Raw genomic sequence first — 12,400 nt, forward strand, 5'->3', positions numbered from 1 at the left:
CAGAGGTCAACCCCCGCCCCGCCCCCCGCAACTCCGCCCTTCATGTGCCCCCAGCCAAGCGCCGCTCTAACCTCAGGACGCAGGTTGCTGTTGCTATGGAAACAGTATCCCCCAACACACTCACACCCACCCGAGGCTTCTATACAGTGTCTCCCTCTCCACCCCCAGCCCCGACACACACACGCACACACTCCCTCTAACCGAGATCTTCTACCTCCCCCTGGCGGCCTCTCCTGGGCCTAAGTCGCGGGTGGGATGAGGAGCCGGGCGCCCCGCCCGCCACGCCGCTAGCGTCTGTGAGAGCCCCCTTCCCGTCTCGTTCCCCGACCCCGCCCGGAGGCCTCCCCATCTCCTGTACTCCTAAGGAGGCATTATTTATTTAACTTTTTCATCTCCTGTTGGATGGACTGCCCGGCGAGGAGAACCCTGCCTTTATTCCCCATCGAGTCACTTAGGAGGGAGCTAGCACACAGTAGCTGTTAAATCGTTTTTTTTTTCCATTCTCAAATTTATTTTTTAAGCTGCCAGTTCATACAACTTTCTGGAAATTGCTTTTCAACGATTCCTTCTTTTTACCACAACTTCATTTCTGAATAGATTCCTATGCCCCCTTTCAGGCAAGTCTTGCCTTGTTAACAAAGACTTTTAAAAAAAGACCCTGAACTTTAAAGAAACAATTTTTTTTCAACTCTTTTCCCACAAAACTTTAATGAGCTAAGGGCTCTCTCTGCCTACAACCTGGCCTCCGAGAGACCGCCCCCTCCTTGCCCCACCCCAGACCCAAAGGAGGACTTTCCTACTCCTCCCCAATATCAATGGCCAGTGGCAAGCTGAGGAAAGAAGTGGGGGAGTGTTCTTGTTGGGGGGAGGGTGCCGCTGTAGGGCAGTGCTGCAAGTCTCACACTAGGGAGGTGAGTTTAAGGGGGACCAGCCCCCTTAGCATGTAGCCCCAGCTGGAACTGAGCTGCCCTAACTTCCACCCCTCCCCACAATTCAGCCCAAAGTGGAGTGAGAGTGCTCTCTTCTAAAGAGAATGGAAGCTCCTTGAGGGCAGGGGCTGTTTTGTTTTTGTAAATCACACAGCGCTTGGCATATAGTAGGCACTGAATAATAGGATTTTGGATTTCTCGGGGCACCTGTACCCCTAGATTTCCTCCAGGAAGTCAGTGGGAAATAGCCCCACCTTCCGACCAGTGTAGACTTTGACATAGCCACCAGCTTCGTCCCCTTTCTGCACCACGATCTGGAGGAGGAGGGACAGAAAAGGGGATTAGGATTTGGGATCAGGAACCAGGACAAGATACTTCAGGGGTTGGGATTCCCAGGAGTTTCCAAACTGGAAGGGTTCTGAGCTAACAGGCAATTGTGGAGAATGGATAAGACAGTAGTAGCTGGATTAAGAAGGGGTTACCTGGTCCTTCTTGAGCGTTATCTGCCCAATTTCACGGTTTCCCACAAAGGATCTAGTCACTCGGTGCACACGCTCACCAGCCCTGACTCGGATGATGAAATTTTGGGGGAAAAATCCAACCTTCTCCCCAATCTTGCCCTGAGGGGAAGGATAAGAAGCAGTGGGAAGGGGGGTGAATGGGTCAGGTCCTGATCCATAACCCCTGGAAATCAGTAAAACATAGAAGGTCAGAACAGCCCCACCCTATGTAACAATCTAGCCCAGTGTGTGACCCCTCTCTCACCCGCCACCACTCCTCATTAGAGTCATCGATGACTGTGATCTTCTCTCCAGGTCTAGAATAGACCAGAAAAGATTATAAGATAAGGGAGTCTTCCATTTAAATACATGGCACCCAAAAAGACATCTTTTGTTCTCCATTCCAAGAGCAGGTTTGGGATGATGATGATGACTGAATTCCACCCCTGAGCTCCCCCTCTTCCCTTGCACATAAGTATCTACTGTTTTCTCTATCCCCTCCTTTGCCCTCACGGGAAGTCCAAATCATCCTTTTCCAAAGCCTTGAACCGATAGAGCGCCACAAAGTAGTGAGACTGCTGGAATCCAGGTTGCTTGTTCTGGGGAGTAGATGACAGAAGGACATAATAAATTTTCATCTTATTGAATCTGGGACTATTTTAATCCAAATGATAAGGCTGCAAACCAGGGATCTCCCCCAACAAAGCCGTAAACATTTTAATTTGCCATAAAGCCTCTAGTCTTAGAGTTACATGTGTCAGGGAATAGGGGCAGGGATAATTAGGGAGTGTCACCCCATCAGAGCTAGTGAGTACTCATATGGATGAGGTGGGAGGGATGAGGGCACTTGGAAGGAAAACAGGGCGAGCAGAGGAGGGATGGAGAAAAATCCTTACTTTATCCTCAGCTGCCTTTTTGTCAGTCTTCTTGTCTCCCTCTGGATTTCCTGAAGTTGGAGACAGACATCCTGAATCCAGGAGCACATCACCCTTCCAACTTTATTGTTAGCTTAAATGTCTCTCCCAGCTCTGCCTGGCTGCCCTTTTTCTTACCTCCACCAACAACCTGGTCCACAGTTATTACCCCATCCTCATCCAAACCCTTCCCTATGGGAGGTAGGGTTTCACTCACCAGCTTGGGGTTTTCCTTGCTCAGTTTTGGAGGCTTCTGGCTCCTCTTCCATCATGGCTGCTAGGGGCTAAAGGAAGACAGCCCCAAAGTTAAGGAGTGGATGAGGGAAGTGAGATCCTTCCCTTTGTCCTTAACCTAAAACCCAGGTTTGTGGAGGGGGATTTAGAGATCATCCAGTGTAATTTCCTACCGGATGCACAAATCTCCTCTACATCCTTGACAGGATTTTCAGTCTCTCCTATAATATTTTCTAATGATAAGATTATTTTGCAACCCTTTCAAATGTGGACAGGTTCTAAATGTTGAAAAGCTTTTCCTACTAATGAGTCAAAATCTCCTTCCCTGCAACCCTCTAAGACAGAAAATAACATACATTCTAATTCACAGATGTGATCACATCACTCCCATAAGCAGGCCTTTTTCTGCCTATCTGCTTGCATGTTTGTTTGCTCCTTAGTATTGAAATGGACAGACTGAGACAGGCACAGGCAAGAGTTAATTGAGAATTTGGGAGCGTCTTTATTAGCCGGCGGCTGTCCTCCGAAGAGGCAGCCCTGAACAAAGGTGTGTGTGCCTTTTAAGCATCTTAGCACCTCCCGGTACAGCCTGGTGATTCCAATAGCACACATTTTTCACAGAACAGTTTTGACAGGGGTTCCTAGGTACTGCTAGGCAAGGGGGCACAACAGAGAGGGGGGCCCAAGCAGCTGCTAGGCAAAGGGGTACAAGAGGGATGGGGGCCCAGGCAGCTGCTAGGCAAAGGGGTACAACAGAGACGGGGGCCCAGGCAGCTGCTAGGCAAAGGGGTACAACAGAGATGGGGGCCCAGGCAGCTGCTAGGCAAAGGGGTACAAGAGGGATGGGGGCCCAGGCAGCTGCTAGGCAAAGGGGTACAACAGGGATGGGGGCCCAGGCAGCTGCTAGGCAAAGGGGTACAACAGAGAGGGAGGCCCAGGCAGCTGCTAGGCAAAGGGGTACAACAGAAAGTGTAGCCACTAACAGTAAGTGGCTACTAGGCCCAACCCTGCCTAGAAACTCAACAGACATTTTTCAACCCAGGGGCTCTGGGGGGGAGGGGAAATAACGTCCACTTCAGTATAACATGTTAGCTTCTGGAGGGCAGGGGCTGTGTCATTTTCCATTTTTGTATCCCTAGCAGACACTGGGCTTTTGGCACTCATTTAACAAATGTGAAATGAACTGAAATTGCTATTGCTGCCATTGTTTTGCTCTCCAAACCTGACAAAGGGCCATACCTGGGAGGAATCAGGTCAGAGGGCCACTGAAGTGGCTATGCATCTTCAGCTTCACCCTGGTCATTTGGGTCCTGCCTCTGAGCACATTCTACCTCTTTCTCTGAGAACTGTAATCAAATCATCACCACCATAGCCTCTGGAAAGGGTGTTAACGGCCTGCCCTGTTGTTCCAATAACCATTTCTGTGACTTCCAGAACTGGAACTTCCTTCCGTGGACACTACCCCTAAATGTGTTGTCTTCCTGATTATAATATACACTACTTGAGTGCAGCTGTCCCAGTTTTCTATTGCGCTCAGCATAGTGCCTGATACATGGTAAATACTCGACAAATGCTTTTCATTCATTCATGATTCTAGTTCTGTCTTCCGGAACCAGGCAGAAGTCCATCTTCCACATCTGAACATATACATATATATCTATATAGATATATAGATCTATATATAGCCATATAGATCTATATATATATAGACAGCTATATAGATCTATCTATATATATATAGATATATATATACACACATCCCTTGAATATCTTAAGACAGTGATTATACTTCAATTAACTAAGCCTTGTCCTTCTTAAACAATTGTTCCTCATATGAAATGGCTTCAGTCCCCTTAATAGCATTATAATAGCACTTTAGGGTTTGCAAAAGGCTTTATATGTTAACTCATTTTATCTTCAAAACAACCCTGTGACTTGGGTGCTTTTATTATCTCCTTTTTACAGATGAGGAAATTGAGCCTGGGAGGGTAGGGTCCCAGCATCTGAGGCAGGATTTGAACTCAGACCTACCAGGTCCAATTCACTGCACCACCTTGCTTCCACTTGACAAAATATGCACTTGGCTCATCAAGGGTTTGATAAAAAGTCTCTTCTTTTAAGGCCTCTCCTTTTCCATGGAACCTTCAAATGAGGTAAAAATAGGAAAGGAATAGGACCGAGGTAATGTAAACAAGGTATACTGATTCCTATTAGGCTTCATCTTGTTATTTCTGCCTATCTTTTCAGCCCTAAGAGATGTTTTTAAATTGTAATTCTGTCAGCTAGCACACTGGTTACCTGTCCCTGCTTCAGGTCATCCACAAACTTGACAAACATGTTGTTCCAGGCAGGTCTAAAAGCACTTGGTTACTTCACAGAATCTGCTTTTTAAAAGCATTCAGCAATGCCTTGCTCAAGTCAAGGCACAACTAACATTTTCCTGATCCATTAGTCCAATGGCTTCATCAGAAAGTGAAACAAGGTTAGTTTAGCAGGAACATATTTTCCTCTTCTTAAAAGCATCCTACCTGATAACCTCATCATAATGCCCAACTACTGTTCTCCTCCCCCTCAATGGCAGTCACAGTCCCCCAGCTGTAGTTCTAAGGGATAATCTGGAGAATCTAGAACAGCTTTGTGGCAAAGTCAAGAAAATCTGAGTTCAAATGTGACCTCAGATATTACTTAGCTGTGTGAGCCTGGGCCAGTCTCTTAACCTTTGCCTGCCTCTGTTTCTTCATCTTTACAGTTGGGATGGTAATACTACTATCACCTATCCTCCAGGGATAAAATGAGATATTTGTAAAGGGTTTTGCAAACCTTAAAGCTCTACAGACATGCTAGCCATTATTTTTATTAGGCATTCCTGAGGGGTCTCAAGCAGGTCTCTTGGGAAGGGGGTGGGGCTCCAACCATGAAAGGGGCAGAAGAAGCTCACGTTCTTCTTGTCTGCTTGTCCCTTCTTCCGCTCTTTGTTTGCCATGATCACTCCAGTTCGAAGTGTCTCAAAAACAGGGTCATTTCGGTTGGCTAGGAGTAAAAGGGGGCATAGGAAAGAGAAGGAAACATTACTGACGAACAGGAAGAGAGGGTCCTCTTCTGTGGAAGACAGCAGGACTGAGTGGATACAGGTGGGGAAGGAGGTCTGAGAACGTAACAGGGAAGTGAGGGGGGAGACTAGAAGTTTTGCTTTCTACTTAGAACTCAGGGACACTTGGGCCTAGAAACAACAGGGCTGGTATTCAAGATAGGTATGGATTCCTTCCAAGAGTCTACAAGCTGGAGTGGCTAAAAATTTCAGGATGAGAATAAAACCAGGGTGTCTAGAATTTAGGCATCAAGAGACTTCAGTCTTAAGTTTCAGTTTCCCAAGTCAGGAGTGGTGCAGTCATGGTGACCAAGAAGCTTCCAGACTACAGAAACAATCAATTTTCTGGCATATTTCCCTCAACTGGGTGGAGGAATAAAGGCAACTTACACAGTAGGTCCTTGACACAGGCATACTGCTGGTCACTATAGAGTGGAGAACTGTAGGCTCGGCGGAAACCAGGGGGCTGTGGGGGAGACAGGAAGGTGATTGAGACAAGGGGAGAGGGCCCTGGACCCAAAAGCCCCCTCTCTGCACCCAGGAGCCTTCCTCCTTTATTCAGGGGGGTTTTGTCCTTTATGAGTGGGGCTGGGGAAGCAGATACCAAGGAATGAATGGGGGTAACTTATGAAGCATTCATCCAGAGTACAGATGTCCTCAACACTACCCTCCACCCCCGTGCTCCCAGACCTAACTCACAATCTTGCCAAAGCATCTCTGCATCTCCACAAAGGATTGGCAGTGTTCATGGATATTGGTTTTGCAGTTCTTGCATCGTAGCCCAAATTTGTTGTTAACTTGGTAGAGGGAAAGAACATTTGGGTGAGATCACGAAACCTTTTCTCTACTCCTCTGCTTCCAGCATCACCCCAATCCCGAGTGACTCCTCTTTCATTTCTTAGATTGCCTCAACCTATCCAGGCTTCTCTAAGCACATCCATTAACAGTCCCCACCTTCATCTAAATTTGTGCAATATTGATCTCTCTCCCAGTCCCTTCAACCCACAGTCCCATGACGCTCTACACATCCCATCTTCCTCTATTTCCCAGACTCACGAACAATCATTCTGGCACAGACATCACAGAATTTGGGCTTCTTGAAGAAATGATCTTTGAACTTGTGGGGCTTGTCATTGACAAGCTTAGGGGGTTCAGGGGGTGGCTCCTCTTCCTCCTCTTCTTCCTCTTCCTCCTCCTCATATATGTAGTAGATGGGTCCCCCCTGAGCCCCTACTGCCTCTCCATTGGCCTGGGGCTCAGAGGGGGGCTCCATCTCCTTTCTTTCTACAGACTCCTTCCTGAATAATTGCTTCAGCCTTTGTAGCTAGGGAGGAGCAAAGGGAAGATTCAGACTACAGTTCCACTTCGTTAGGCTAAAACCACCTGGGAAATGTTCTGGGTCAAGGGTTGAGATGTTCCCCAGAGGGGAGAGGGAGTGAGAGTGTGTGTGTAGGGCAAATGTACCTTAAATAAATTACACATAACTGAGATGAGCCCCACAGCCTCTAGTTCTGTAACCATCAGTTCAGATAAGAGTGGGGTTGTTAGTGTGCCCTCCCACCTATCAAAGCCCTGTGTCAGAGGCCCAGACTCACCCCACTCTTTGGTGTTTCTGTTGGGAAAGATTTGGGAGAATCCAGAACCTCTTTTTCTGTCATCCTGCAAGAGTGGGGATCCCACTGTTGATTTTTCATCCTTCCTTGCCACCCCTCCCCCCTCCCTTTCTTACTTCTAGGGACTCAACTCACCTTGTAGGATAGGACAAATAGAGCTTTGGGAAGAGAACTGCAGGTCTCTTAAGCTGAGACACACAAAGGGGGTCTCTATCTCCCTCTTCCAGAATGAGAGACTAATAAACAAAGGAGCCTAAACAAGGAGACTCCATATAAGGGCCCAGACTGGGAGATGACCGAGGTAGGCCTACGGAAGACAGCCTCCATTCCCTTGTAGAAGTTCCATCAAGACAGACTTCTCATTTTGAGGCTTTCTCTTTTCTTCAAGGCTATAGGCAGTTGTATATGACCCTATGTAACCTTTCCCTGGATTCCTTTTCTCCCTCCCCCAAATTCTCACTTTGAGAAAAGAGGTAGAGAATTCCCGCTCCCCTCATTTCTCCAAGCCTGGGGGTGGGAGTGCGTTTTAACACTACCTCTAGGTCAGGCCCTGCCCCAGCCTGCCTTGGGGGTTGGCTATTTTTAAGTTTTCAATGTAATATGACCTCCCTTCTCTACTACTCTATACCCTGGACATTAACTCCCCAACCCTCTTTCCTGATCCCAGCCCTTTCTTCAGGGAAAGAAATGACTGGAACTGGTACACCCCAGACTACTTAACAGCCAGGTAAGGCAAACGGGAGAGGTGAACTGGCTGAGAGATGTGGGAGCCCAAGGAGTCACTGTCTGGTAAGTCGTAAGAAAAGGCAACTTACGTTTGGGATTCCCTATGTCAGTCCACAGCCAGTGGAGGTAAGAGGATGCCAGGTTAGGAGGCTTGGTGTTGGTGTTGGATGGGAATGGAAAAAGAAGGCTTTGTCCTCTTGCCCGGGGGGCTTTATACCCCCAAAATACCCTTGGTGCTCACGTCTCCCCAGCTGGTGCGTGCAGACCTAGCCTCTCCCTTCAGCGTCACAGCTTAAGTGACAGGGCTAGAGGAGAGTGGACAGCTGAGCAACACAGCTGACACAGAGAAATTGGAAACTAAAAGGCCTGGGGCAGTGTTGGACCCTGACCTCCCTCCCCCAAATCTCTTCAGCCACAACTGGCTGAGATAACAGCTGCCCTATCCCCACCCCTTCACCTATGTTCAGTATAGTAGTAACTAAATGCTTTACAGGACAATTCCGCTCATATTTTGTGCCCCTTTAGGAGGGATTCTGGAAAGTTGATTGGAGTAAAAAAGGTTACAACCTGCCCCTCCTCCACTTTGAAAACTAAACACTTTCATCATTTCTATCTACTCCGGACCCACCCTTAGAAGCCATAGGCTACTGGCTTCAACTCCACCTATTCACATCATCCTTCCCCAAGTCTTTGTAGGGCACCTACATTTGAATATATCAAGGGTGGCTTTTTGTCCCTTTATGAACACTTCAGGCAGATGTAGTCCTAGGCTGAGAACTGGGGTGGGAGATAAAAGAAAGACAACTCAAGTTCACAGGGTTACTTCTCAACAAGATATGGCTGCTTCCTCATCCCTGGTGAGGGGAAGGGGATAGCTTACCTGTCTTGCAAAGAACTGTACAATCTAATATGGCCCCCTTTCTTGAATCGTATCTGGACATTCATTCCCCGCAATCTCCCATCCCAACCACGCTGGCAGGGAGCCCGAGTGTGACTGAAAGTGGTCTAGGATCCATATGGGAAAAGGGAATGAAGAATCTCAACAACCCAATGACCAGATGGGGGTGGGGGGGAGCTGCCTCCATGTTTACAAGAAACAACAATGGAGAGATAGTTTCAGCTACTTAAGAAAATGTCCTCATAACTAGTGTATCGCCAGACCTCTATTTCCTGACCCTCCCACCATGTTAGTCAAGAAGACTTTAGGGGCAAGATGGCCCTCCCATTCCCCCTCTCTCTGATGGTTCTCAACATCCTGATTCCCCTTCCCCCACACCAGAATGCCCCAGAACATGGACTTCACAAATATGGCCAATTTGTACCTGAAGTGCATGTCACAGGATCATAGGGTAACAGATTTCTAGAACTGGAAGAGACCTGAAAGGTCATCTAGTTTGACCCCCTCATTTTAAAGATGAGGCCACTGATACCAAGAGACCTTGTGACTTGCCCAAGATCACCCAGAGAGTAACAGAGCCAGCAGAGCTGGAATTCTAACCTAAGGCCTCTGACTCCAAGTCCAGGGCTCTCTCCACTGTACCAAGCCATTCTTCTTCTATTAGTTTGGGTAGGGGGATAGCTTGGCGGGGAGATACTCCTACCACAGCAGAGAAATTGTTAATGACAACATATTGCCTCACCAATTCCAAGTATGAAGTATGAAGACCCTCTAACAGCTGGATTAGACTGGAGGGTCAGAAAAAACCCAATAGAGAAGCTACCTAGCCCCAAGTGAAAGCTCAGGCTGTTCAACCCATTTCTGTTCCTTTCTACATGGGGTCCAGTGGGGTCAAAGATCGCCAGTAAGTTTCTGGCAGTGAGGTTTTGTGTAGGCTGAACTTGAAGGTGGATCTACTTCTAGGCATCTGGGTTCTTAAGATATCTTAGGATCGAGGGCAACTTAAGGAAAATGAGATTTACTGAGAGGCATGAGGATCAAAAAGGGGTATGTGGCGATATAGCATAGGGCTAATTTGTTAGGTATGACTTTTCTTTCTCCTGTATGTAGGAAAGGGGATGCTGAGACTATCCTGACTGACTGAGGAAGTCAAAATACTGCAGGTTCTGGAAATGCAGCTTTTATTGCAGGGAACACTTACTCCCCTATTACCTGCCAGCACAGTATTAAAAAAGACTTCAGGGGGAAAGTGGAAGATGAGGGCTGGGCCAGAAACTCAGCTGCATTCATGTCCTCACTTCATACCTGCCCCATCAGGGACCTGAAGCCAAAGGTTTAGACACCTACAGGAACAGGTGGAGGATTGATGGGAGAATGAAAGAGGGTGGCAGGATCACATCCATTTGGAAGGCAGCTCCACTCCACTCTATCCCAAATCCTTCCCTGCAACCCCCTCCCAAGGGCAGTAACAGAGAAACCAGGACTGACGTCCAGTGACAGATGATTTTTTTTTATATTTAAAAACAAAACAAAAATAAAATAAAATAAAACCCCCCAAACAACCCCCCAAAACAAACAAAAAACCCAGATTAAATAAAATTTACAGTGAACATACCCAGCAAACATCTGTATGTGCAATTAAATACTGTGTCTGTTACTGCGGCACGAACCTCAAACAAACAATATACAAGTGTTCTGGGGGGCTGGGGTGGATAGAGGAGGGGTAGGCACAGGTTTAACTCATGGGATAGGGGAGACAAGATGGTGGGGAAGTGAAAGGAGGGGGAAAATCAATTTATTTTTTTCTTCTTAATTCTGTCCATATAAATATATTCATAAAGACCAAAAAGAGGAAGAGGAGATGGGGTGGCAGGAGAAGGGGAGGAATGGGGGAGTGTAGGACCCCTCCATACTACCCCTCCAAAATGAAAGAAATGCATTGGAGGCCAGGATGGGGAAAAAGGGATGTCCAAAAAAGGAGGGAGAGGATTGGAGGGAAAGGGAGGCAGAGAGGAGAGGTGCCACCCAGAGAAAGAGAGGGAAAAGGTGGCAAAGAAAACCCCAGACTGAGTCCTCTGTGTGTGTGTGTGTGTGTGTGTGTTTGTGTGTGTGTGTTTGTGTGTGTTTGTGTCTGCCTGTCTCACTGTCTATGGCCTCAGTCTCCATATCTATGTCTTATCTCTATGCATGTCTCATGTCTGTCTGGATCAGCATCTCTATCTGTGCTTTTTCTGCATCCCTTGCCCACACCACCCTGCCCCAACCCGTGGTGCTGGCCTCTTCCCCTCCTCTGCCTACTGGGAGCTGGCCCGCTCCAGGATCCTCAGGTCATAGTTCTTTTTGGCCACTCGAAGTTTGAAGCGACTCACGGAGTTGTTGAGGCGGAGGGAGGCATTCTGGGCCGCCAGGGGGCTGGGGAACACAGCCACGATGGTGTATAAGGCAGCGAGGTCTGTGTGCCGGCCATTCTCGGCAGTCCCATTGTTGTCCCCCCCACCCCCCCCACCGCCCCCGCCCCCGCCGCCTGGCAGCCCCTGAGCGTCCTTGAGCCACTGGATCTTGGCGCCGGACATGGCGAGCTGCGTGAAGAGTTTGTCGGCCTCTGTGCGGGTGATGCCCTCAGGGAGATCTGTCACCTCCAACACCCGCCCCAGGACTGGAAGGGGGAGAGAGGATGTGGCTGTGAGGGGCGGAGGGGGCAAGAGGAGGCGGGGACTGGACAGTGTCCTGACAGAGAAGGATCCAACTGACCAAGTCCATATACACTGTTCCCAGAAGCCCCACCTCCCCCACTCCCATCTCTAGTCCCACCCAACCTTCCTATCTGCCCACCCTCCCACTCCCATACTTCATCTTCTCTCCCTACTCTGACTTAGGGAAGCAAAAATAAGTAAATAAATAAAATAAGCAAAAACAAATTAACCTTTGCTCCCAGGTACATGTCCTAGACACAAAAGGACCATCAAGATACACTAGGTATGGACTGGCTTGGGAACCTATGGATGACCCTTGGATGGCCCTGTCTTGAAGGAAGCTTAAGAGTACTAGAGTTTCTTTCTTAATTTATTTATAACAATTGGAGGCTATTTGGGGTAGAGACTGACAGTCTATACATGTCAACACACACTAGCTGTTTTTAAAAGATGATTATCAACAGATAGGTTTTCAACCTTTAATCTGCTGGACAGAATCCTCCTTGCCCTGCCCAGGGGAACTGTTTTCAAAAGATTTTTCTTCCCATCACCTTGGACACTTAGTTTCCTTAATAAATCTGCCAAACTGCTCCAAGTAGGGAAGCCAGGCCCTAAATCCTGAAAGATCTTGTGTACCTCAAAGGAAGGGGTAAACCATTCTCTGAAATTCCCCACTGATTTTCCCCCACCTCCAGCCTCCTTACTATCCAAAGGTGTGGGCAGGGTTGTACCTCAGAAGATTTTTTTGCTAACATTAGCCTTGGCCAATACCACCACCTTTCCTGGCAGCTGGGGCAGCTAGGTA

At 47.9% G+C, this 12,400-nt stretch overlaps 2 protein-coding genes across 35 annotated transcripts in view; both read right to left on the minus strand.

Moving 5' to 3' along the window:
* Positions 1-487: 487 nt before the first annotated feature.
* On the minus strand, positions 488-8,212 carry STAC3 (SH3 and cysteine rich domain 3). Of its 3 annotated transcripts, none has more exons than XM_072655161.1 (12): positions 8,094-8,212; positions 7,261-7,324; positions 6,722-6,989; positions 6,365-6,462; positions 6,056-6,131; positions 5,516-5,607; positions 2,561-2,627; positions 2,326-2,375; positions 1,943-2,028; positions 1,695-1,746; positions 1,412-1,549; positions 488-1,243 (listed from the first exon to the last, which is right to left on the minus strand). In XM_072655161.1, exons 2-12 carry the CDS (start codon positions 7,321-7,323, stop codon positions 1,145-1,147), a joined length of 1,089 nt encoding a protein of 362 aa, XP_072511262.1. In that variant the 5' UTR covers position 7,324; positions 8,094-8,212; the 3' UTR covers positions 488-1,144. The 3 variants fall into 3 exon arrangements, with proteins under 3 accessions (XP_072511262.1, XP_072511261.1, XP_072511260.1); XM_072655160.1 differs by lacking the exon at positions 8,094-8,212 and adding an exon at positions 7,414-7,946; XM_072655159.1 differs by lacking the exon at positions 8,094-8,212 and having other exon boundaries at positions 7,261-7,455.
* Positions 8,213-10,396: 2,184 nt separating this feature from the next.
* Positions 10,397-12,400, minus strand: part of R3HDM2 (R3H domain containing 2) — a 139,585-nt gene continuing 137,581 nt past the window's right edge. For 19 of the 32 annotated variants that reach the window (XM_072655130.1, XM_072655127.1, XM_072655132.1 and 16 more), the window contains one exon: positions 10,397-11,582. In XM_072655130.1, coding sequence (XP_072511231.1) covers positions 11,197-11,582 — 386 coding nt within the window. In that variant the 3' untranslated portion in view covers positions 10,397-11,196. The remainder of the gene's footprint in view (positions 11,583-12,400) is intronic. The other 13 variants (XM_072655134.1, XM_072655133.1, XM_072655126.1 and 10 more) reach the window with 1 other exon arrangement.

The sequence above is a fragment of the Notamacropus eugenii genome, chromosome 3 (genome assembly GCF_028372415.1).
Source record: "Notamacropus eugenii isolate mMacEug1 chromosome 3, mMacEug1.pri_v2, whole genome shotgun sequence".
In the NCBI taxonomy this organism is placed as follows: Eukaryota; Metazoa; Chordata; class Mammalia; order Diprotodontia; family Macropodidae; genus Notamacropus; species Notamacropus eugenii.